General features: G+C 44.8%; 1 protein-coding gene across 1 annotated transcript; it reads right to left on the bottom strand.

The window, feature by feature from the left end:
• Positions 1–1,617: 1,617 nt before the first annotated feature.
• Positions 1,618–22,183, bottom strand: LOC118081484 (uncharacterized). The gene is made up of 10 exons (XM_060272251.2): positions 21,970–22,183; positions 20,974–21,099; positions 16,727–16,867; positions 15,737–15,862; positions 14,271–14,397; positions 13,186–13,213; positions 11,050–11,254; positions 10,711–10,842; positions 8,571–8,696; positions 1,618–1,628 (listed from the first exon to the last, which is right to left on the bottom strand). The coding sequence occupies exons 1-10, from the start codon at positions 22,181–22,183 to the stop codon at positions 1,618–1,620; spliced, it is 1,236 nt and encodes a 411-aa protein (XP_060128234.2).
• Between the last annotated feature and the right edge of the window lie 3,869 nt (positions 22,184–26,052).

Genomic DNA, 26,052 nt, shown 5'->3' with positions numbered 1-26,052 from the left:
CCTTAAGAATGGATAGGTTTGATCTTCTAGCAGTCCATGGGACTCTCAAGAGTCTCCTCCAGCACCATATGGATAGCCCTCCACATCTCACTCCCACCCATCTTACAACAAGGTGAGGGCTTCAACAGGATCACCCGTTCTATCAAGTGGAGAATCCCCCAGAGCATGTGTAGTGCAAGAGGGATTCTGGAAATAGCTTAACTTTTGGTCCCTGTTCTGTTCAGCTTGGGGAGAGAAGCCAAAGTTGGTATTTTGGGAAGGTGCCTGGCTTTCGTGTCCGTCACTCCTTTAAGATAAGCTTTTCTCCTCTTCCCTTAATTGCCTTGGATCTGGGAAGGTAGGGAGTGACCCAAACTCCTCGGACTGTTGTTAATCAGCTGTTGCCCAGCTGCAGTGAATAGTTGACAAGTGATTTATGGTTTTGGTCTTTAATCATTGGTCCCCTGGGAGGGTTAAGGGAATCCTGATCAGATCATTAGCAGAATCCCACGAGGGGGGATTAGTTGGCATCTAAGATGCTGATTAGAGTCTGTTGGTGGACCAGAGGAACACTTTGCTGTCGTTGGGAAATCCATTGGTGTTCTGCTAAGGACTCAGTTATGCCTTGCAGGAGAGCAAGGATTTGAGATGAAGTGCTTTGATTTATATGGAGTCAAATTCTTTCTGTTGTGAGTATTAGAATCATAGAATCATAGAGTTGGAAGAGACCACAAGGGCCATCCAGTCCAACCCCCTGCCAAGCAGGAAACACCATCAAAGCATTCTTGACATATGCCTGTCAAGCCTCTGCTTAAAGACCTCCAAACAAGGAGACTCCACCACACTCCTTAGATATATTAAACCATGTTTTTATTTCCTTGTTTGCGACTATTTAAAGAATCGTGCACCTCTTTTAAGTGGTACTTTTATCCAATAAAATTTTGGTTTATTTTTCTGTGTGGTTAATTGCTCTTGGAAAGTGAAGCTGAGTTCACACACATTCCTTCTCTCCACAGCCCGCTTCTGCAGATTAGCTGCCACTATTTTCTCGTCCTCCTTGCTCATCATATTATCATAGCTGCCAAGTTATCCCTTTTTAAAAGGGATTTTCCCTTATGCTGAATAGGCTTCCTCGCGAGAAAAGGGAAAACTTGGCAGCTATGCATATTATCCATCCAATAACCAAGGAATGGTTTAAACCTGGTGTGCAGGCCCAATTTGAAGTGGAAGAGACCAAAGAAGAGTCAGAGGAGATTCTTAAAGCTCCCACACCTCAAAAAGAAGAAGAGGAGGAGGAGGAAGAAGCAGCCATAAAACCAGGTCTTCTCTGAATTTCTTGCAGCAGGCTGGGTTCCCTTCCATTGCAGCCAAGGAAACCAGGGAATGTTTTGATTCTGCCACACAGCAATGAAATAAACAAGTTTGCATGGGACTCCATCTGCACGACATGTCTGATTTTATTAGGAGCAGAAAGCAATAAGATCGTTACTCTCTGGAAGGCTTTTCAGTCAGCAAAAAGGAGCTTCTGAAAGGTTACTTGTATGTCAGATGTTTAAGAATGGCAAGAAGAAGGACTTCATCCTTTGTATAGGTTCTGATGCAATTTAGGAGTTTCTTGCTGCACCATTTTATGACCTGCTACTTTGCCCCTATGGAAAAGAAGAGAACAAGCTGTGTTAAATCCTATGCAATAAAGTCCCACTTGTGCATTCCTTTGCTGAACAATATCCACGAGAATGTGTCTGACACAATATCCCATCCCTTACTATAAGCACGTTGAAAATTTGGCCCTTCAGATCTTGATGATCCTTAACCTTTGGGCATGCTGGCTGAGGCTGATGGAAACCAGGAATCTAACAACATCTGGAGCACCACCCGTTTTCCATCTCTTCCTAACTATAATAATCTGCACACAATATTGGTAGGCCTCAAGTCGCTTCATCATGGCAAAAAAACAAACAAACACCTTCACCAGTTTTTGAACTACTTTATCTGTGCAGTCATTTTACGAAAGGTCTCATTTGTATACTTATTTCGATGATGACTTCTTGGGGAAATAGTTCCTGCCTGCTCTATATATTGACTCTAAAAACAGGATCACCTGGATCACCTGGAAGGGCTCCTATTTATATTCTGTTGTCCTTGGAAATCATGAAAAGATAATACAAAAGGTGATACAACTTTGCAATGTTGTGTATTATACTTTGAATTAAGTAATTTAATCTCTAGGACCTCTGAAAATGGAACATGCAAGTGAAAACTGGGGGTTATGTGTGACCAAAAATGGAGTGTTAGTTACAGGTAGGTAGCCGTGTTACAGGTAGGTAGCCGTGTTGGTCTGACGTAGTCGAAACAAAATAAAAAAATTCCTTCAGTAGCACCTTAAAGACCAACTAAGTTTTTATTTTGGTATGAGCTTTCGTGTATCTGAAGAAGTGTGCATGCACACGAAAGCTCATATCAATATAAAAACTTAGTTGGTAATTAAAGTAAAATGCATCTAAATACAAGTTTATTTTCAAACACTTTATTGAGTGCGAACATGCATTACACATTCTCCACATTTTCAGCAGGTCTATGAATACAAATCTACAAATGTAGTAACCTAGCATGGGCCATGCTATTATATGTTGTCTCACAACCATCGTAAACGACAAAAAATATCAAGAACAAAAACTAAACATCAAAATGGAACCATACCCTGGAGATGATCCAAGACTGGGATAGATGGAGCCAACTTCCTCAATCCTGTACCTCTAATTGTAATTCTTTAATAGAAGTGCAAGATATCAATCTGTATATACAGATCAATTTAAATTCACCTGCTTTTAATTAGCGCAAATTTTTCAACAACGGAATTGAAATCTACATTAAAGTCTATCTCAATGGACAGTATTGCTAGATTACTCAGTCTTTCTTGGCTCATTGTAGATCTCTGTTTTTTTTAAAAAAATAATATTTTTATTAATTTTCCAATTAAAGCCAATTATATCACATTCAATATTTCAAATTATACATATATATATATCAATCAAACCGAATGTTATGCCAAATCATCTAAAGAATTTTTTATTTGGGTTCCCATGCTTCAAGAAATTGGGAATTCCTCGCAACTGTCCACTGCCGTCTTTTTTCTAAAGTTCAAATCGTCCTCCAAGTTCATAATAATCCAGATCTTCCCCTTACAGTCACATAGATGTTTTCCACTTTCATCCGATTGTTTCCCAGCTGCTGAGATAAATATCAAACAAAGTTTCACAGATGTTCTTTCTCCTGTGTGAGTTAATCAGTCCAGCCTCCCCATAAATCTTCTTAATGGAGCTCCCTGTTGCGTCGAAGCAGTTCGAAGCAGCGCCATTTTAAAAAGCTCAAATCACTTTCGTTTTCTCTCATAGCCATGAAGATTTACGATCATTATAGAATTTACAGCTTTTCCAGGCAGGAGACCCAAACATCAAACCATAGACTCTTGGTAAATTAATGGATCTCCTTGCCCTATAGCTGAACTTAGCTTCAGGTCACTGCTCCAATTTAAAGTGCGTCACAGCTCATAAATCCTCCGAACGCGTCCAGAACTCCTTCCGTCCGACTAGGGGGGGGGCTTTTCTCATCGGCAACTCCACATCTTTAAAAAATATGCTCAGTAACAACAGTTATAAAGTTCAACTCACACAGTCTTTTGCTTCTCTTTCACTCCAAACAAGCCAGGACATCGCGTCCGGGAAGGTACGAGGCAACAATATGAAGAAAAAAAAATAAAAACTCACTTCCCTTATCGCTCCGTCCCCATCAATCCTTCTTCCAGATGCAGTACAATCTTTGACTCCTCTCCCTCAGCAGCATAAATTTCTCAGCAGTAAACAGCGCTTCTTCCCCTCCTTCTGAAGTATGTCCATAGATTTAAGCCTAATTATCTTCTTTAACCATGGAAATCCCCGCCATGCAGATTAGCGTCCGGGAGTCCTGGCCCTTGTAAGTGCTCAGCCCAAGCTCCCCCCACTCCAAAAACAGTCGGAGTGGGTCTGGGGGCATCGCGGGCCAGCGGCCCCTCTCCGTAACCCCCGGAGAGGGTAGGGGGTTGCCATTTACTCCCCTAGCAACCGCCAAATTCCTTACGAAGGTCAGAGAGATGGAAAACAGGTCCGCCATTCCTGCAGGCGGAAACCGGAACCCCGGCTCATTGTAGATCTCTGATATGTTTTAATTAGTTTAAGTTTTGAGAAACTTCTTTCACAACTCACTGTAGAAACAGTGATAGTAAGAAAGATTCTTAATGTGACAACAAAGTTAGTTAAACTTTCTAGCAGCTTCCACTTATATACCCAGCGAAGCAAAACTAAAGCTGACCAGTTTGCAACCTGTTCATCAGGATTGATCTCCTTATGCAAGATAATGTGGTGCCGAAGTCGAGGTATTTCGGTGAGCATAGATGCAGCATTCAATTCTGTGTACTGAGCACACGTGTGCTGAATTTGTTTCTTAATAAAATCATCTTTTCCAGTATCCAACAATGTTGAAGTTTCAGGGCCCCTAACCCCAGAAGGGGCCCAGTCACAAGCAACTTTATCCCACATTGCTTTTTTAAAAAATTGCTTTAAAAAGTGCATTATGCATGTATATGACATTTCTCTAATTTTCATTACAGAATAGTCTGAAGGGACCACAAGGATAATCAAATATTTCACCCCACATGGCACTTGAACCCATGACCCTGAGATTAAGAGTCTCTTGCGCTGCCAACCAAGCTATAACTCAAAAACTATAGGGCATTGGAAATGTTCATTCACGCCAGTGACTTTCCAGTACTGTACAGAAATTTTAAGTAAAATCTAAGATGTAGTAGCTATTTTTAAATAAATAAATAAATAAATAAATGTGATCTTTCTTGGAGCAAACCCGCTTAAGAAGGTAACAGTGGTTTACAGGTCTTTGGTAGAGAGGGAGGCAGGGAAGGCAGCAGAAATGAAAGGAGAAATTGGGCACACACTCTTTCTTAGGGGCCAAACCCAAAGCGCCCGCCTCGCGGGCGCACTTACTCCTGAAAGGCCCACGCTTGGTCCTGCGCCTCCAAGGCCGGTTCCTCAGCAGGCAGCGACAGTTCAAGCGCGGAGGGAGCTCCATGGCCATGAGAGGCTGCAGCTCGAAATGACGCGGGCCCAGCAGGAAGCGAGGACACCCAATTTCCTCTCTGGCCGGTGGTGTGTGTGGCCACCAGCAGCAGCAACGGCGGTGGAAGTCCGGCGGAAGCCCGGCGATGCGTGGCAAGTGGCTCTGCTGGGTGCCCGCCGCCTCCCCCTCCTCCCACGCCATGTTTTATGCATAAGGGCATGTGGGCGCTACTGAGGGGAAGGAAGGCGCGCACCTCGCTTTGCGCATCTGGCTTGTGTGAGCAGCTGCAGCGAAGCAGCCCCTCAAATTGGCGCAGAGGCTCTCAGGCGCGTTGGCAGTGGCCGGCTGGCTTGCTAGAGAGCACTGAAGCCTTGCCCCCACTGGGCTCATGGCGCTCGGCTGGCCGGTGCCGTTGCTGATGCGCTGAGCGCACACGCACTCAAGTTCCCCCGCCTCCCCGTCGTGCGGCGCGGCCCTGTGCCCCCTGCAGGGCATTGCAGGGAAGCGCCTCAGCAGCAAGGGAAACAGGAGGGAAAGCGGCGGGCGGCGGCCAGGCTGGCAGCGCCCCCTCCATGACAGCGCTCTAGGCGGTTGCCTAGCTCGCCTTTGTGGACGCTCCGGCCCTGCAGGCAGGGGCAGAGAGCTGCGAGTGCAAGCGCCCCCCCCCCCCAGATGTTGCAGCCGGTGCGGACGGCCCCCCCTGCACCCCCCATGCTACGCCACTGTACTGAAGGAATTTTTTTATTTTGTTTCAAAAATGGAGTGCTAAGTGTTGCAATTTTTCAATTCAAAATGATTCAAATAAAATTGCTTTTCAAAAGCCACTTCCTCGTTCTTTTATTCTGCTACCCAGTGATGGTATCTTCTCACCCTCTGAGCACCTAACCCAGATATCACTCCAGTCATAGAGCTGTAGAATTGGGATCCCAACCCTCTGCAATGCAGGAATTCCAGCTAAAGAATCGCTGATAGGAGGCTATCCAACCTCTGTTTAAAAACCTCCAATGAAGCAAAATCTGAGGTAGTCCATTCCACTGTGGAACAGCTCTTAGCATCAGAAAGTTCTTCCTTGCATTAGGTCAGAATCTCCTTTATTGTAATAGGAATCCATTGGTTCGTGTCCTGACCACTGGAGCAGCAGAAAAGCTTGTCCCATCTTCCTTTCAGATATTGAAGATGACCTCTCAGTCTTCTCTTCTCTGGGCTAAACATACCCAACTCACTCAACTGTTCCTCCCAAGGTGTGTTTTCCATACTCTTGAGCATCTTGGTCACTCTCCTTAGCTGACGTTTGAACTTTGTCAATATCATTCCTGAACTGTGGTACCCAGAGCTGCACATAGTACTAAAGGTGGGGTCTGACCAAGGGAGAATAGAGTGGTACTGTTATTTCCCTTGCTGTGGGGACTGAACATCTAGCATTGCATTAACTCTTTTTGCTGCTGCATCACAGTGTTGATTCAAATTAAATTTGTGGTCTACTAAAAAGAAAGAAAAAAAAGACCCCCTAGATCCTTTGTCCTCCATTCTATATTTATGCATCTGGCAATTCCTGCTTTAGTGCAGAACCTGACATTTGTCCCTATTGAAATTCATTTTGTTAGTTTTGTCCCAGGTCTCCAATCTATAAAGGTCATCTAAAATCCCAATTCTATTTCTGAGATATTAGCTACCCCTCCTGATTTGGTGTCATCTGCAGATTTGTTGAGGAACCCCTCTGTTCCCTTCAACTAAGTCATTTATAAAGATGTTGAACAACACTGGGCCCAGGACAGAACCTTGTGGTAACCCACTTGTCACTTTTTTCCAGGATGACAAGAGAACCATGAAGGAGTTTGACAAAAGCCTTACAGCAATCAAGATAAGCTACAGTCACAGCATTCCCCTTATCCTTGCCATACTGTTGAAAAGGGGGGGGGGGTGGAGTTTCATCTGCTATGCATAGCTGCCAAGTTTTCCCTTTTCTCGCGAGGAAGCCTATTCAGCATAAGGGAAAATCCCTTTAAAAAAGGGATAACTTGGCAGCTATGCTGCTATGGCTTGTCTTTGAGAAACCCATACTGGCTCTTAGTAGCCACAGAACACTTTAATAAGTGTTCACAGACCCACACTATAAATATCTTTCCTAGAACCTTTCCTAGTATTGAAGTCAAGCTGACCAACCAGTAGATGCATGGGTCTTCTTTTGTCCCTTTTTGAAGATGGTGACAATGTTTGCCCATCTGCAGGGATTTTCAAGGATTCCCAAATATTATAAAACAGCCTCTGAGATTATATCTGCAAATTCATATATATATATAGTTCCTTTGAATCATAGAATCATAGAGTTGGAAGAGACCACAAGGGCCATCCAGTCCAACCCCCTGCCAAGCAGGAAACACCATCAAAGCATTCCTGACAGATGGCTGTCAAGCCTCTGCTTAAAGACCTCCAAAGAAGGAGACTCCACCACACTCCTTGGCAGCAAATTCCACTGCCGAACAGCTCTTACTGTCAGGAAGTTCTTCCTAATGTTTAGGTGGAATTTTCTTTCTTGTAGTTTGAATCCGTTGCTCCGTGTCCGCTTCTCTGGAGCAGCAGAAAACAACCTTTCTCCCTCCTCTATATGACATCCTTTTATATATTTGAACATGGTTATCATATCACCCCTTAACCTTCTCTTCTCCAGGCTAGACATACCCAGCTCCCTAAGCCGTTCCTCATAAGGCATCGTTTCCAGGCCTTTGACCATTTTGGTTGCCCTCTTCTGGACACGTTCCAGCTTGTCACTATCCTTCTTGAACTGTGGTGCCCAGAACTGGACACAGTACTCCAGGTGAGGTCTGACCAGAGCAGAATACAGTGGTACTATTACTTCCCTTGATCTAGATGCTATACTCCTATTGATGCAGCCCAGAATTGCATTGGCTTTTTTAGCTGCTGCATCACACTGCTGACTCATGTCAAGTTTGTGGTCTACCAAGACTCCTAGATCCTTTTCACATGTACTGCTCTCAAGCCAGGTGTCTCCCATCCTGTATTTGTGCCTTTCATTTTTTTTGCCCAAGTGTAGTACTTTACATTTCTCCTTGTTAAAATTCATCTTGTTTGCTTTGGCCCAGTTGTCTAATCTGTTAAGGTCATTCTGAAGTGTGATCCTGTCCTTTGGGTGCAGTTCATTAGACCCTGAAGATTCGAATTCATTCAGAGTAGCTAGGTATTCCCTTTCTATCTCTTTTCCTCTCTTGAGCCACAGCTCCCTCTCTCCATCTTTTATTCTAGTATCATCAAACTGTACACTGTTTTCCTTTGGGAAGAAGACAGAGGCAGAGTTGGTGATGAGCAGTTCACTATTTTCTCTGTCACCCAGTAGCATTTTTCCACCTTCTCCATGCTTGTTCTTCCTCTTCTTTCAAGCATAGCTAAACAACCCTGTTTATCTTCTTTACCTACTTTTCCAAATCATAATAGTTGTGGCCCATAACAAAAATTTAGCATGTTACCTGTCTTTGAGCAGCAGTAGACATGATCAGCGCGGTGACAGGAGCTTGTTGAAGCGACATACTCTCCACCTGAACAACGTGCTTTGCAGCGACCTATACATTTTTTATTTCGGGTGAGAGTGGGTCCTGGAAAAATTTAAGTCTGTTTTAAATGCAGTATACAACGTGACACTAGATGGCAATGGTGAGCCTTATGGAAAATGCAATGTATTTTTTAATGCTTTTTAAAAAGCATTTTCAGAAGGGTTTTTATATGTGTGTAGATTCCACCCTTATTTGCAAAGACACTCTGTTCTGAGAATTGGAAGGCGTCCTTTTGATACAGTTCTTTATATTTTAAATAAGAATCTCATTTTTATAATGAGAATCTCAACAGCTGCAGCCAAAAGAGAACCAGAGGAGCAATGGTATTTGCTGCTGAATGTTGCAGCCACCGGGGTTGCCTCCTGCCTCAGATTTATTACACAAAGAGAATGAAAACTATCCTCTATTTGTGCTTCCTAAGGGAATGACTGTATGTCCAGGGGCAGGAAAAAGAAACACTTTCAGGGGGAAGGAAAGGACTGTGTGTTCCAGACATTCTATTAAGGATATTCATTCAGGCTTTTAGTAATCACAGCATACCACAGAGACAGACCCACATTTTCATTATATTTTCTACAACCTTTTCTAGTTTCAATGTTATGCTGCCCAGCTGGTAATTGCCAGGGTGGTCTGCTTCCCTCTTTCTTACGTTGACAACAATGTTTCCCACCTCCAGTCTGTGGGGACCTCACCTGTTCTCCAACAGTTCCCAAATATTATAAACAAAGACTCTGAGATAACATCTGCAAACTCCTTTTGTACCCTTGGATGCAGCTCATCAGACCCTGGAGGTTTGAATTCCTTTAAGGGCCTCACTGCGAGAAGCCAAGTTGCAGGGAACCAGGCAGAGGGCCTTCTCGATAGTGGCACCCGCCCTGTGGAATGCCCTCCCACCAGATGTCAAAAAGATGAATAACTACCAGACTTTTAGAGGGCATCTGAAGGCAGCCCTGTTTAGGGAAGCTTTTAATCTTTAAGAAATTAGTGTATTTAAATATTTCTGTTGGAAGCCACCCAGAGTGGCTGGGGAATAAATAATAAATTATTATTGTTTTATTATTATTATTATTATTATTATTATTATTATTATTATTATTATTTAAAGTAAAGGTAAAGGGACCCCCTGACTTTTAGGTCCAGTCGCGAACGACTCTGGGGTTGCGGCACTCATCTCGCTTTACTGGCCGAGGGAGCTGGCATACAGCTTCCAGGTCATGTGGCCAGCATGACAAAGCTGCTTCTGGCGAACCAGAGTAGCACACAGAAATGCCATTTACCTTCCCATTGTAGTGGTACCTATTTATCTACTTGCACTTTGACGTGCTTTCGAACTGCTAGGTTGGCAGGAGCTGGGACCAAGCAATGGGAGCTCACCCCGTCGTGGGGATTCGAACCGTCGACCTAGGCTCTGTGGTTTAGTAACTAGGTGTTAGTTTCTGCCTGTACACTGAGGTCCAGCGCCAAGGGCCTTCTGGCAGTTCCTTCAATGCGAGGTTACAGGGAACCAGGCAGAGGGCCTTCTCAGTAGTGGCGCCCACCCTGTGGAACGCCCTCCTATCAGATGTCAAAGAAATAAACAACTATCAGACTTTTAGAAGACATCTGAAGGCAGCCCTGTTTAGAGAAGCTTTTAATATTTGAAGAATCATTGTATTTTAATATTCTGCTGGAAGCTGCCCAGAGTGGCTGGGGAAACCTAGCCAGATGGGTGGGGTATAAATAATATGTTGTTGTTGTTGTTGTTGTTACCACTACCTCTTTTCTTTTTTTGGGCTGCAGCTCCCTCCCTGCATTCTTAATTGTAATATCATCACATTGCAGACTATTTTCCTTTTTAAAAAGTCATAGACAAAGTAGGTGTTGATTAGCTTCATTTCCACCCCCACCCCCCCGTCACCTAATAGCACCTCTCCATTATCTCCACGCAGAACACCTGCTCCTTGTTTATTCTTTGTCTTGCTTCAAACATAGCAAAAAACAACAACCTCAAACCTGATTATTTTATTTTCCGAATCATATAATAGTTGCAGTCCTTAGGAAAAGATTGACATGTTACCTGTCTTTTCACAGCAGTAGACATGATCGGGATAATGGCAGGAGGTTGATGAAGTCAAATATTCTCTACCTGAGCAACTTGGTTTGCAGAGACCTCTACCGGTACAAATTTTATTCAGTGTGGGGATGGGTCCTGGAGAAATATTAACAAGATAGAAATCAGTCCCCCAGAAGAGAAGAAATCACCAACATCTTTAAGCATCTCCTATTCAGTGAAAGCAGTCTAACAAGAAGAAGAAGAAGAAGAAGAAGAAGAAGAAGAAGAAGAAGAAGAAGAAGAAGAAGAAGAAGAAGAACAACAACAACAACAACAACAACAACAACAACAACAACAACTTACTATTTATACCCCTAAACAGGGCTGCCTTCAGATGTCTTCTAAAAGTCAGTTGGTTGTTTATTTCCTTGACATCTGAAGGGAGGGCGTTCCACAGGGCTGGCGCCACAACCGAGAAGGCCCTCTGCCCGGTTCCCTGTAACCTCACTTCTCGCAGGGAGGGAACCGCCAGAAGGCCCTCAGAGCTGGACCTGAGTGTCCAGGCAGAACGATGGGGGTTCTCCCTTTTTTAAAAGGAAATTCCTTTATGCTGAATAGGCTTCCTCGCGAGAAAAGGGAAAACTTGGCAGCTATGGGTGGAGATGCTCCTTCAGGTATACTTTCATCTTGAGCAAATGACATAGAATCAAAGGAGCTAATACTTCAAGCATGACCCAGCAGCAAAGCTAGTTAGACAAGTCTTCTTTTACCACAGTCCAGTGGTTGAATGGTTCTTTATATTTTACCTGGGAAGCTAAGCAGCATAAAAAAGATAACCAGTGGGGCAGAGGTCTTCATGGCTGAATGCTAGTGCCACCAGAGTCATCTTCTGGCTCAAAGATATTGCAGAGAGAGAATGGATAGCATCTTCTATTTGTACTTTCTAAGGGAATGAAGTCATGCACAGAGGCAGGAGGAAGAGAAACTTTCAGGGTGAAGGAAGGACTGTATGTTCTTCCTAACCTCCTTCTAAGGTTATTCATGGCTATTAATTTTGGATAATTACTTCCTGCTCTTTCTATTGAAAAATGTCATGAAGGTCAACGTGGACAAAAACAATGTGCACAAACTGGGAGGGGTGGCTAATACCTCAGAAGGTAGAATCAGGATTCCAGATGACCTTAACAGATTGGAGACCAGGGCCAAAAAAAACCACAACAACACACAAAACGATTTTCAGTAAGGACAAATGTCACATTCTGCATTTAAGCAGGAACAACCTCATGCAAGGAAATAATCAGATCAGGACAAATGAATGGAAGTTCCTGCTGGACGAGTGTCTCGGGTTCCAAGACCTGTTTAGGATGGGATTGTACACCCCTCTGAAAAGTCAAGTTTGCAGTTTTGTTACTGACTGTACTGATGGACATCACAGAAGGGGACGGAGAACTGTGAGTCAATCTGTAACCTGCTACCTGCATGTGAAGTGCCTTTGACAGCCGAAGGAGAGTCGGAGGAAGTGACTTGGGTCCCATCACCAAGAAGGTACCACCATCTGTGCTAGCACAAAAAGAGCTGTGCTACCCAGAGAAGCTCACATTTGCAAGTTGCCCTCATCCAATGCAAAATTGACCCCTAGACGTTGGCTTAGAACTTCCATTGGCTCTCTGAGATTATTTTATTGATTCAATTTATATCCCACCCTTCCTCACATAGGAACCTGAGGCATGAAACAAGTGATAAAACAATAAAAACAGAGCTTTGGACTTCTTTGTTTAGAGAAAAGGTGAGTAAGAAGTGACATGATAGAAGTTTATATAGTGTTATAGATTTGGGGGGGTACGACCCCTAAATCCTAGATGTTTGGGCAAAACAGCATATTTTTTGCAGGGCAATATTCCCTAATAGGATGCATTTCTGTATGTCATATTTTTGCACATTTCCCCCAGCTATATGTCTTTCCTTTCTATATGATCTATAGTTGGAGACTATGCTAATTTTGAAGGCTAGATGTGTTTCAGTTGACATCTCTTTTCAGAAAGCAATAGTAAGGTTGTTTTACTTTTAAATGTGAACTGAATAAAATTTCTTCTCCTTCCCATTTTTGCTCGTTCTTTCTTCTCATTGCAACTCAGTCCTTTCACAGGACTGTGTTTTTTGGGGGGGATCTTCTCCCTTTTAGTCTTTTTTTAAAAAAAAAAACCACCACTTTCTGTTCTTCTACACAACCATGCCTGCTGACACCTCCTTCTCGTGAGTGTAATGTAGCATTTTAGCTTCCTAAGCAGTGGCGCCCATGCTTGAACATCAGAAACAGAGTAAATTGCTTTTTAAAATTCACTTTTATTGCAATGGAGAAGCTCATATAATCATGGAGTATGTTGCAAGCACTTCTTCTTTTGATCTGAATGCTTTGGTGAAGAAGCTGAAGGAGACTCTAGCTAGGGTTGAAGCAGGATCCAGTGGCTCTCCAAGTGATGGAACAGCCCCCAATATTCAATCTTCGTATTCATCTTCGTAGTGTTTACTTAAAAACAAAAGAAAATTATATGAAAGTTTTCCTTATGTTTCACCCAGAATAAATAGTCAAGCTAATGTGTGTAAATGAAAGGTGGAGCACTCAGTAGTGCTTGTTTTTCCTTAATAGACTGTCCTCCCCATTTTGTAACTTTTCTTTCCTGTGGGATTGGGGGCGCCTAGAGCTGGCTGCCTCAGCAGCAGCTGGCAGCTCGTCGCATAGCCGCCCAGGCTCACTCGCAGCTTTACCAAACAGGAGCAAGTAGCAGCAGCGTATGTCTATGCCGGAGCATAGACATCAGCTGTTCTGTGCCCCTGCTGCGACAGCACCGTGGCGCAATGCGCCACTGAGCTAAGCCATAAAGACGGGCCTGAACCTATCCATTCTTAAGGAATTCAGCCCTGAGTGCTCACTGGAAGGACAGATCCTGAAGCTTAGGCTCCAATACTTTGGCCACCTAATGAGAAGAGAAGACTCCCTGGAAAAGACCCTGATGTTGGGAAAGATGGAGGGCACAAGGAGAAGGGGATGACAGAGGACGAGATGGCTGGACAGTGTTCTCGAAGCTACCAACATGAGTCTGACCAAACTGCGGGAGGCAGTGGAAGACAGGAGTACCTGGCGTGCTCTGGTCCATGGGGTCACGAAGAGTCGGAAATGACGAAACGACTAAACGACAACAACAAGCGAAGACCTGCAGACCAGCTAATTTGTTTGCAGGAACAGTCTGCCCCTGGCCCCGAACACAATGACCCAATATACCATAGCGAAATCCTTCGGGCAGGACACATATAGACTGGGTTGGGGGTGAATCCCATGATGGTCTCCAAAGCGGGGACATCCTGGGTGTGGCCTTCAATTCATAGCACTGCAGCTCCGCCCCCGCCACCCCCTGATTGGCCCACATGGCCATAAGAGAAGGCACTGAGCGCCCTACCCCATTCCACATGGGAAGGAACAACGGCCCCTCGAACTGGGCAGTGGCCATGCAATGGTAAGTGTGAGAGAGCTGCTGCATGTCCCTGGTGGCTTGTTTGATCTCTCTTCTTTGGGGAGCTGCGCTTACCTTATGCAACATTTCATAATTCTGGAACATTTTCCAATCTTGATGTGCTCCTCGGGACAATAATCCTTAACACAAACACCATCCATTTTATAGCATTCGTTCTTATTCTTTGGTCTGATCTTAAATTCTGTGCAAAGGGAGAAATATATATATATATATATATATATATATATATATATATATATATATATATATATTAGGGTCCATTGGGGAGAGCAAAGTAAATTCCGAATAGGAAGGAAGGGAAGCTCCAAGTTCAAAGACTTTCAAAGAAGGGAATAGAGGGAATAGAACAATAGAACAATTCCTTGCTGATATATTCAACAAAGTCCCACCAGACTTGAGTGTGGCTTTGCTTTCCCATTCAAAAGTTTGACGCGCCAGGTAAGCTTTTCCTGAAGAGCTAAATTCCACACCTGTGGATTGGATGAGCAGCCCCTCGGTTTCCTTCATCTAAGCCATCTATAAAAATGTTGAACAACGCTGGGCACAAGACAGAATCCTGTGGTAACCCACTTGTGATTTCTTTTTCCAGAATAACAAGCAACCATGGGGGAGTTTGTCAAAAGCCTTACTGCAATCAATACATTCACAGCATTCCCCTTATCCACCAAGCTTGCCACTCTGGGTTGTTGTTGGTTTTTTTAACTTAGATTCATCAGCTATGCCTTGTTTTTGAGAAAACAATGCCATGACGAGGTGGGGTGGGGCATGTGCTCCAGTGCCGTGACAGCAACTGGACCAGGGCCTGCACCTCTGCTGCGCTGGGCTGCGGAGGAAGTGGGAGGCTGCAGCCGCAGCAGGAGGCCACAGCAGGAGGCAGTACCAGGCACCCATGGGACACCCAAAATGAAAATTTGTTGGTGCTCGGGCCCCCAGGGTCCTCTGGAGGTGGCATGCCTGCTAACTGCTCATTGACTTATTGTCATTTTGAGGACCCTTCCTAGTATCCTAGCCAAGCTGACCAACCAGTTATGTTCCCAGGTCCTCTTTCTTTTGCTTTTTGAAGATGGCAACGAAGTTCGCCCACTTCCAGTGTGCAGGGACACCACCTTTTCTCCAAGGATTCCCAAATATTCTATACAGAGGCTGTGAGATTACACCTGCAAGTTCCTTTAGTACATTTAGGTGCCGTTCTAAGGCCCTGAAGATTAGAATTCATTCAGAGTAGCTTGCTGTTCCCCTACCAACTCTCTTCCTCTCTTGCGCTGAAGCCCCCTCTCTGTATCGTTTATTCTATTATCATCAAATTGTACACTTTTTGGACAGAGGCAAAGTAGGTGTCGAGGAGTCCACCTTCTCTCTGTCACCCAAAAGCATTTCTCCATCCACTCCGCGCAAAAAAAAAACCTACTCCTTGTTTGTTCTTTGTCTTCCTTCAAGCATAGCCAAACAACCCTGTTCATTATCTTCACCTTCTTTTCCAACTCATGAGTGCTGCCCATAACAAAAAAATAGCATGTTACCTTTTTTTGTGCAGCAGTAGACATGATCAGGATTATGGCATACGGTTTTTGAAGCCACATACTCTTTAGGTGAACAACATGATTTGCAGCGACCGATACACTTTATATTCTTGAAGGGAATCAAGTCTGGAGAAATATTATGAAGATAGAAATCCATCCTTCAGATGAGAAGAAATCACCAACATCTCTAAGCATCTCAGTGAAAGCGGTCCATTACATTTTCCACTAAATAAAACTATGCACAATTGGCATAGTTTCAAATGAGCTAATGTTTTGAGCAAGGTAGAGTAGCAAAAGACACCAAAATGGGCTAGTTAGACTTCTTCTTTTCTTTTTTTACTACAGTCCTGTGGTAGAACAGACCTTTATTTTTTACCCAGGAAACTATAGCAAAATCGAATGTAGGAGTCACAAAATTCGCCTTCTGGCTCAAAGAAATTGCAGGAAGAGAGCCACTCTTTCTTTAACTTTCAGTATCAAAGTCAGGCAGTCAGGATATCCAGCTCACCAGCTTGTAGTTACCTGGGTTGGCTTTTTAACCCATTTTGAAGATGGGGACAACAATTGCCCACCTCCAGTTCTCCAGGAATTCTCACAGATTATAGACAAAGGCTCTGAAATTACATCTGCAAACTCCTTTTGTACCTTTGGATGCAGCTCATCAGGCCTTGGAGATTTGAATTTCTTTAAAGTAACTACGGGTTCTCTTACAACCTCTTTTCCTTTCCTGGGCTGCAGCTCCCTCCCTGCATTATTAATTGTAATATCAACACATTGCACACTGTTTTCCTTTTGAAAAAGACAGAGGCAAAGTAGGTGTTGATCAGCTCCATTTCCCCCCCAGTCACCTAATAGCACCTCTCCATCCGATTCCTTTTTTGTTCTTTCTCTTGCTTCAAACATAGAAAGAAAGAAAAAACACCACTGCTCACCCCCCTCCCCCCGAATCAAATAATAGTTGCAGTCCTTAGGAAAAGATTGATATGTTACCTGGAAGATCACAGCAGTAGACATAACCAGGATCTTGGCAGTGAGTTCTTGAATCCAAATATTCTCTCTCTGAACACCTTCGTTTACAACCTTCACAAATTTCCTTCGGTGGGTTGGTGGGTGGTGGAGAAATATAATTCCCTGTGTGGAGAAATATTAACAAGATAGAAATCAATCCCTCAGAAGAGAAATTGCTCCTCTTTATCCTCGGCATCATTTATTCTATAATCACCACATTGCAGTGTTTCCTTTTACGAGAAGACAGAGGTATAGTAGTTGTTGAGCAGTCCCACCTTCTGTCTACCTCCCAAACTTCTCAATGCATGGGACTTTCTTGTCATTGACAGGATGGATGCAAAGGAGTGGTGAGAGGTCCCAGCTGGGCAATCCCCAGGAAATCCTCAAAGAAAGAAGGGTCAGAGTCAGGGGTTTGGTGGTGGGGCAAGGATGAGTGGTCTGGGGGGAAAGGGGGAGCAGACTGAGAGAAGGAGGTCTTGGAAGCTGAAGAGGGAACAGGATTTAGTGAGCAGGAAGAGGAGGTGACAGAGAGCAGTCCAGAATCAGATAGAAGTGGAGGGTGGAGAAGAGGAGGGAGGCAGGAGGCAGAGATGAGGCAGGTTGCTGAAGTATCCAGGGAGTCTCCCCCTCCTGCTGCAACCAGTATCCTCTCCCCTGGTCTCCCAGAACACACAAAGAGGAATGAAAAGAGCAGAGCACAGCAGAGATTAGCAATGAGAGACTAGATCACTGATGGCGAACCTATGACACGCGTGTCACCACTGACACGCATACCCATTTTAGGTGACACGCAGCCGCGTGCCGAGGTGAAACAGGTATAGGGCAAGTGAGGGCAACTTAAATGCAGCGCAGCTTCAGCCACTGCCAGCAAGCATGCTCGGCAGCTCTGTGCCGCTCCTCTCTTTCCTCCCAGCACTGAGAAGGGCGGCGCGTGCATTGGGCGCGTCAGCAACCTCGCCTAGCCAATCCCCCTCTGCGTTTCTCAAGGCGGCGGCTGGATTGGTTGATCCGACCACTTCGCATGGGCGCTGGGGATTGGCCGCCCAAGAGCAGGCTGCAGAAGGTGGCACCGCCAAGCGCTTCGCGGAGGGAGAGATCGGACTTTGGCGCACATGCCCCTGCTGCTGCTGGCCACGCTGTGGGGCAGGGAAGCGCTCCCAGCTCCGGGGGTCCTGAGGCCGCTGCCGCTGCCATCCTCGCCGGCAGCGGCGCTGATGCCGTCCTCTGCCTCCGCTGTGCCCGGCAAAGTAAATTCCGAATAGGAAGGAAGGGACGCTCCAAGTTCACAGACTTTCAAAGAAGGGAATCTAAACTTTTGTGACTTAAGCCAACTAGATCTCACTTGTCCTCTGGCCTGGAAAACTCCTTTTATTTGTATTTTATTACAGTGGAACCTTGGATCTCAAACGGCTGAACGCCGCAAACTCTGAAGTGTTCCGGTTTGTGAACTTTTTTCAGGAGCCAAACATCTGGCTATTGCTTCCTGGGCGCCTGTGCAAATCACGCCCAGGTTTTCGAACATTTTGGAAGTTGAACAGACTTCCGGAACGTTTGAGAACCAAGGTACCACTATACTAGTGTTCTTATTATTTTTTAATAATACGAATAATTCTTATTGCTCTTCAGTGCTACAACTAATATAACATGAAATCAGAATATATATATATAAATAAAAAAATAGTCCAGTAGCAACTTAGTAGCACCTTTTTCTTGGTATAAGCTTTCGTGTGCCAACCTAGCAGTTCGAAAGCATGTCAAAGTGCAAGTAGATAAATAGGTACTGCTCCAGCAGGAAGGTAAATGGCGTTTCTGTGTGCTGTTCTGGTTCGCCAAAGGCGGCTTAGTCATCCTGGCCACATGACCCGGAAGCTGTACACCGGCTCCCTCGGCCAGTAAAGCGAGATGAGCGCCACAACCCCAGAGTCGTCCGTGACTGGACCTAACGGTCAGGGGTCCCTTTACCTTTACCTAAGGTGCTACTGGACTTGTTTTTATATTTATATATATTTCGACTGCGTCGGACCAACACGGCTACCTACCTGAATCATGAAATCAGAAAAGAAGGAAACTAGACTAAGAACGGTAAATAAGATAAAGCACAATATCAAGCAGGAGAGAGCAAGAGCATTACTATGTAGAGTTACATAATGAGCACTCACATTTACACTGTGGGTACCCTTTGCGGGATCATATGCGGTGCCTTGGACCCCAGGGGAGTTACTGTTTTGTATGGGCTGGCCTGCCTCTCAGTGTTATTCTTTGGGGGCTCACGGCCAGCCTCAGTTAGTTAATTTACACTGCTGGGAGGTGGAGCCAGTCGCCTAAATAGGGGGTGGAGCCGGCAGCAGCCAGGCCGTCGGCTCAGGAGCTTCACCCACCCAACCTTCCCTTTGTTTAATGTTTCTTGTTTGCAGGTTAACCTTTTTTCTTCCTGTTTAGCGGGTGCTGCTACGGTCTTTTGACTGGTTGCTGTTGAAGAGCCGGGAAGAAATTTTCCAGCATTGGCAGGTTTTGTCTTCCCTGTAGCAATTCATCACAACTTTGGCAGTTTAAGGCCTTGGGCGTAATCCTTTAGTCTTTTCTTACCTGAAATAGGGGGGGGCGGCAATTCCAGGGTCCCCTCTTAAAGGGGTTGCAATATGGGTGCCACTGGCCATACACTGAAAGGTCGTCAGTGAAGTACCCTGCTTGCGGGGATATGGGGTGGGCTGCCTGTGTACACATGTGTCTTGCAGAGCACCCCCATATCCCATTGACCCTGAGATGCCCCACTACCCCAGGCTGGGGGGCTGGGAGGGATATACGCCCAATGCCTAAGCCAAGGTCTTCCTACATTTGAAAGTTTAATAAAGTTGTGGACAAATTTTAATTCCATAACACGTTGTCAGAGCCATTATTCCTTTCTGGTGCTTCCTCGGGGCTGGAGACTGCCGCCTGGTCATGCAATGGGTGGCACTGCAATATACAGTAAAGTATAACTTATAATAAACAGAAGGCGTTGGATTTAATTTTTCCCTAATGTATTGGGATACCAGGGTAGGGTTGGGGGAGAGAACAATAGAACAATTCCTTGCTGATATATTCAACAAAGTCCCACCAGACTTGGGTGTGGCTTTGCTTTCCCATTCAAAAGTTTGACGCGCCAGGTAAGCTTTTCCTGAAGAGCTAAATTCCACACCTGTAGATTGGATGAGCAGCCCCTCGGTTTCCTTCATCTAAGCCGTCTATAAAAATGTTGAACAACGCTGGGCACAAGACAGAATCCTGTGGTAACCCACTTGTGATTTCTTTTTCCAGAATAACAAGCAACCATGGGGGAGTTTGTCAAAAGCCTTACTGCAATCAATACATTCACAGCATTCCCCTTATCCACCAAGCTTGCCACTCTGGGTTGTTGTTGGTTTTTTTAACTTAGATTCATCAGCTATGCCTTGTTTTTGAGAAAACAATGCCATGACGAGGTGGGGTGGGGCATGTGCTCCAGTGCCGTGACAGCAACTGGACCAGGGCCTGCACCTCTGCTGCGCTGGGCTGCGGAGGAAGTGGGAGGCTGCAGCCGCAGCAGGAGGCCACAGCAGGAGGCAGTACCAGGCACCCATGGGACACCCAAAATGAAAATTTGTTGGTGCTCGGGCCCCCAGGGTCCTCTGGAGGTGGCATGCCTGCTAACTGCTCATTGACTTATTGTCATTTTGAGGACCCTTCCTAGTATCCTAGCCAAGCTGACCAACCAGTTATGTTCCCAGGTCCTCTTTCTTTTGCTTTTTGAAGATGGCAACGAAGTTCGCTCACTTCCAGTGTGCAGGGACACCACCTTTTCTCCAAGGATTCCCAAATATTCTATACAGAGGCTGTGAGATTACACCTGCAAGTTCCTTTAGTACATTTAGGTGCCGTTCTAAGGCCCTGAAGATTAGAATTCATTCAGAGTAGCTTGCTGTTCCCCTACGAACTCTCTTCCTCTCTTGCGCTGAAGCACCCTCTCTGTATCGTTTATTTTATTATCATCAAATTGTACACTTTTTGGACAGAGGCAAAGTAGGTGTCAAGGAGTCCACCTTCTCTCTGTCACCCAAAAGCATTTCTCCATCCACTCCGCGCAAAAAAAAAACCCTACTCCTTGTTTGTTCTTTGTCTTCCTTCAAGCATAGCCAAACAACCCTGTTCATTATCTTCACCTTCTTTTCCAACTCATGAGTGCTGCCCATAACAAAAAAATAGCATGTTACCTTTTTTTGTGCAGCAGTAGACAAGATCAGGATTAAGGCATACGATTTTTGAAGCCACATACTCTTTAGGTGAACAAGATGATTTGCAGCGACCTTTACACTTTAATTTCTTGAAGGGAAGCAAGTCTGGAGAAATATTATGAAGATAGAAATCCATCCTTCAGATGAGAAGAAATCACCAACATCGCTAAGCATCTCAGTGAAAGCGGTCCATTACATTTTCCACTAAATAAAACTATGCACAATTGGCATAGTTTCAAATGAGCTAATGTTTTGAGCAAGGTAGAGTAGCAAAAGACACCAAAATGGGCTAGTTAGACTTCTTCTTTTTTTTTTTACTACACTCCTGTGGTAGAACAGACCTTTATTTTTTATCCAGGAAACTATAGCAAAATCGAATGTAGGAGTCACAAAATTCACCTTCTGGCTCAAAGAAATTGCAGGAAGAGAGCCACTCTTTCTTTAACTTTCAGTATCAAAGTCAGGCAGTCAGGATATCCAGCTCACCAGCTTGAAGTTACCTGTGTTGGCTTTTTAACCCATTTTGAAGATGGGGACAACAATTGCCCACCTCCAGTTCTCCAGGAATTCTCACAGATTATAGACAAAGGCTCTGAAATTACACCTGCAAACTCCTTTTGTACCTTTGGATGCAGCTCATCAGGCCTTGGAGATTTGAATTTCTTTAAAGTAACTACGGGTAGGTGTTCTCTTACAACCTCTTTTTCTTTCCTGGGCTGCAGCTCCCTCCCTGCATTATTAATTGTAATATCAACACATTGCACACTGTTTTCCTTTTGAAAAAGACAGAGGCAAAGTAGGTGTTGATCAGCTCCATTTTCCCCCCAGTCACCTAATAGCACCTCTCCATCCGATTCCTTTTTTGTTCTTTCTCTTGCTTCAAACATAGAAAGAAAGAAAAAACACCACTGCTCACCCCCCTCCCCCCCGAATCAAATAATAGTTGCAGTCCTTAGGAAAAGATTGATATGTTACCTGGATGATTACAGCAGTAGAAATAATCAGGATCTTGGCAGTGAGTTCTTAAATCCACAAATTCTGTCTTTGAACACCTTCGTTTACAACCTTCACAAATTTCCTTCGGTGGGTTGTTGGGTGGTGGAGAAATATTATTCCCTGTGTGGAGAAATATTAACAAGATAGAAATCAATCCCTCAGAAGAGAATTTGCTCCTCTTTATCCTCGGCATCATTTATTCTATAATCACCACATTGCAGTGTTTCCTTTTACGAGAAGACAGAGGTATAGTAGTTGTTGACCAGTTCCACCTTCTGTCTAGCTCCCAAACTTCTCCATGCATGGGACTTTCTTGTCATTGACAGGATGGATGCAAAGGAGTGGTGAGAGGTCCCAGCTGGGCAATCCCCAGGAAATCCTCAAAGAAAGAAGGGTCAGAGTCAGGGGTTTGGTGGTGGGGCAAGGATGAGTGGTCTGGGGGGAAAGAGGGAGCAGACTGAGAGAAGGAGGTCTTGGAAGCTGAAGAGGGAACAGGATTTAGTGAGCAGGAAGAGGGGGTGACAGAGAGCAGTCCAGAATCAGATAGAAGTGGAGGGTGGAGAAGAGGAGGGAGGCAGGAGACAGAGATGAGGCAGGTTGCTGAAGTATCCAGGGAGTCTCCCCCTCCTGCTGCAACCAGTATCCTCTCCCCTGGTCTCCCAGAACACACAAAGAGGAATGAAAAGAGCAGAGCACAGCAGAGATTAGCAATGAGAGACTAGATCACTGATGGCGAACCTATGACACCTATGACACCACTGACACGCATACCCATTTTAGGTGAGAAGCAGCCGCGTGCCGAGGTGAAACAGGTATAGGGCAAGTGAGGGCAACTTAAATGCAGCGCAGCTTCAGCCACTGCCAGCAAGCATGCTCGGCAGCTCCGTGCCGCTCCTCTCTTTCCTCCCAGCACTGAGAAGGGCGGCGCGTGCGTTGGGCGCGTCAGCAACCTCGCCTAGCCAATCCCCCTCTGCGTTTCTCAAGGCGGCGGCTGGATTGGTTGATCCGACCGCTTCGCATGGGCGCTGGGGATTGGCCGCCCAAGAGCAGGCTGCAGAAGGCGGCACCGCCAAGCGCTTCGCGGAGGGAGAGATCGGACTTTGGCGCACATGCCCCTGCTGCTGCTGGCCGCGCTGTGGGGCAGGGAAGCGCTCCCAGCTCAGGGGGTCCTGAGGCCGCTGCCATCCTCGCCGGCAGCGGCGCTGATGCCGTCCTCTGCCTCCGCTGTGCCCGGCAAAGTAAATTCCGAATAGGAAGGAAGGGACGCTCCAAGTTCACAGACTTTCAAAGAAGGGAATCTAAACTTTTGTGACTTAAGCCAACTAGATCTCACTTGTCCTCTGGCCTGGAAAACTCCTTTTATTTGTATTTTATTACAGTGGAACCTTAGAACTCAAACGGCTGAACGCCGCAAACTCTGAAGTGTTCCGGTTTGTGAACTTTTTTCAGAAGCCAAACATCTGGCTATTGCTTCCTTGGAGCCTGTGCAAATCACGCCCAGGTTTTCGAACATTTTGGAAGTTGAACAGACTTCCGGAACGTTTGAGAACCAAGGTACCACTATACTAGTGTTCTTATTATTTTTTAATAATACGAATAATTCTTATTGCTCTTCAATGCTACAACTAATCTAACATGAAATCAGAATTGTTGTTGTTTAGTCGTTTAGTCGTGTTCGACTCTTCGTGACCCCATGGACCATAGCACGCCAGGCACTCCTGTCTTGCACTGCCTCCCGCAGTTTGGTCAAACTCATGTTCGTAGCTTCGAGAACACTGTCCAACCATCTTGTCCTCTGTCGTCCCCTTCTCCTAGTGCCCTCAATCTTTCCCAACATCAGGCTCTTTTCCAAGGATTCTTCTCTTCTCATGAGGTGGCCAAAGTATTGGAGCCTCAGCTTCACGATCTGTCCTTCCAGGGAGCACTCAGGGCTGATTTCCCTAAGAATGGATAGGTTTGATCTTCTTGCAGTCCATGGGACTCTCAAGAGTCTCCTCCAGCACCATAATTCAAAAGCATCAATTCTTCGGCGATCAGCCTTCTTTATGGTCCAGCTCTCACTTCCATACATCACTACTGGAAAAACCATAGCTTTAACTATACGGACCTTTGTCGGCAAGGTGATGTCTCTGCTTTTTAAGATGCTGTCTAGGTTTGTCATTGCTTTTCTCCCAAGAAGCAGGCGTCTTTTAATTTCGTGACTGCTGTCACCATCTGCAGTGATCAAGGAGCCCAAGAAAGTAAAATCTCTCACTGCCTCCATTTCTTCCCCTTCTATTTGCCAGGAGGTGATGGGACCACTGGCCATGATCTTGGTTTTTTTGATGTTGCGCTTCAGACCATATTTTGCGCTCTCCTCTTTCACCCTCATTAAAAGGTTCTTTAATTCCTCCTCGCTTTCTGCCATCAAGGTTGTGTCATCTGCATATCTGAGGTTGTTGATATTTCTTCCGGCAATCTTAATTCCAGCTTGGGATTCATCTAGTCCAGCCTTTCGCATGATGAATTCTGCATATAAGTTAAATAAGCAGGGAGACAATATACAACCTTGTCGTACTCCTTTCCCAATTTTGAACCAATCAGTTGTTCCATATCCAGTTCCAACTGTAGCTTCTTGTCCCACATAGAGATTTCTCAGGAGACAGATGAGGTGATCAGGCACTCCCATTTCTTTAAGAACTTGCCATAGTTTGCTGTGGTCGACACAGTCAAAGGCTTTTGCATAGTCAATGAAGCAGAAGTAGACGTTTTTCTGGAACTCTCTAGCTTTCTCCATAATCCAGCGCATGTTTGCTATTTGGTCTCTGGTTCCTCTGCCCTTTCTATATCCAGCTTGCACTTCTGGGAGTTCTCGGTCCACATACTGCCTAAGCCTGCCACATACTGCCTAAGGATTCCCAAATATTCTATACAGAGGCTGTGAGATTACACCTGCAAGTTCCTTTAGTACATTTAGGTGCCGTTCTAAGGCCCTGAAGATTAGAATTCATTCAAAGTAGCTTGGTGTTCCCCTACCAACTCTCTTCCTCTCTTGCGCTGAAGCCCCCTCTCTGTATCGTTTATTCTATTATCATCAAATTGTACACTTTTTGGACAGAGGCAAAGTAGGTGTCGAGGAGTCCACCTTCTCTCTGTCACCCAAAAGCATTTCTCCATCCACTCCGCGCAAAAAAAAACCTACTCCTTGTTTGTTCTTTGTCTTCCTTCAAGCATAGCCAAACAACCCTGTTCATTATCTTCACCTTCTTTTCCAACTCATGAGTGCTGCCCATAACAAAAAAATAGCATGTTACCTTTTTTTGTGCAGCAGTAGACATGATCAGGATTATGGCATAAGGTTATTGAAGCCACATACTCTTTAGGTGAACAAGATGATTTGCAGCGACCGTTACACTTTATTTTCTCGGTGGGAGTGAAGTCTGGAGAAATATTATGAAGATAGAAATCCATCCTTCAGATGAGAAGAAATCACCAACATCTCTAAGCATCTCAGTGAAAGCGGTCCATTACATTTTCCACTAAATAAAACTATGCACAATTGGCATAGTTTCAAATGAGCTAATGTTTTGAGCAAGGTAGAGTAGCATAAGACACCAAAATGGGCTAGTTAGACTTCTTCTTTTCTTTTTTTTACTACAGTCCTGTGGTAGAACAGACCTTTATTTTTTACCCAGGAAACTATAGCAAAATCGAATGTAGGAGTCACAAAATTCACCTTCTGGCTCAAAGAAATTGCAGGAAGAGAGCCACTCTTTCTTTAACTTTCAGTATCAAAGTCAGGCAGTCAGGATATCCAGCTCACCAGCTTGTAGTTACCTGGGTTGGCTTTTTAACCCATTTTGAAGATGGGGACAACAATTGCCCACCTCCAGTTCTCCAGGAATTCTCACAGATTATAGACAAAGGCTCTGAAATTACATCTGCAAACTCCTTTTGTACCTTTGGATGCAGCTCAACAGGCCTTGGAGATTTGAATTTCTTTAAAGTAACTAGGTGTTCTCTTACAACCTCTTTTCCTTTCCTGGGCTGCAGCTCCCTCCCTGCATTATTAATTGTAATATC

The sequence above is a fragment of the Zootoca vivipara genome, chromosome 3, assembly GCF_965207765.1.
Source record: "Zootoca vivipara chromosome 3, rZooViv2.hap1.1, whole genome shotgun sequence".
Lineage (NCBI taxonomy): Eukaryota > Metazoa > Chordata > Lepidosauria > Squamata > Lacertidae > Zootoca > Zootoca vivipara.
The sequence above is the reverse complement of the archived record's forward strand: the minus strand, read 5'-3'. Positions and strand labels throughout refer to the sequence as shown.

Bases quoted from the DNA above. Each gene is read 5' to 3' on its own strand.
- LOC118081484 (XM_060272251.2), bottom strand. From the start codon at position 22,183: ATGCCGAGGATAAAGAGGAGCAAATTCTCTTCTGAGGGATTGATTTCT. The intron at 15,863-16,726 runs GTAACATATCAA...ATATTTCTCCAG, and splicing joins CTACTGCTGTGATCTTCCAG to ACTTGATTCCCTTCAAGAAT. The intron at 11,255-13,185 runs TGAATATTGGGG...AACCCCCATCGT, and splicing joins ACGAAGATGAATACGAAGAT to TCTGCCTGGACACTCAGGTC.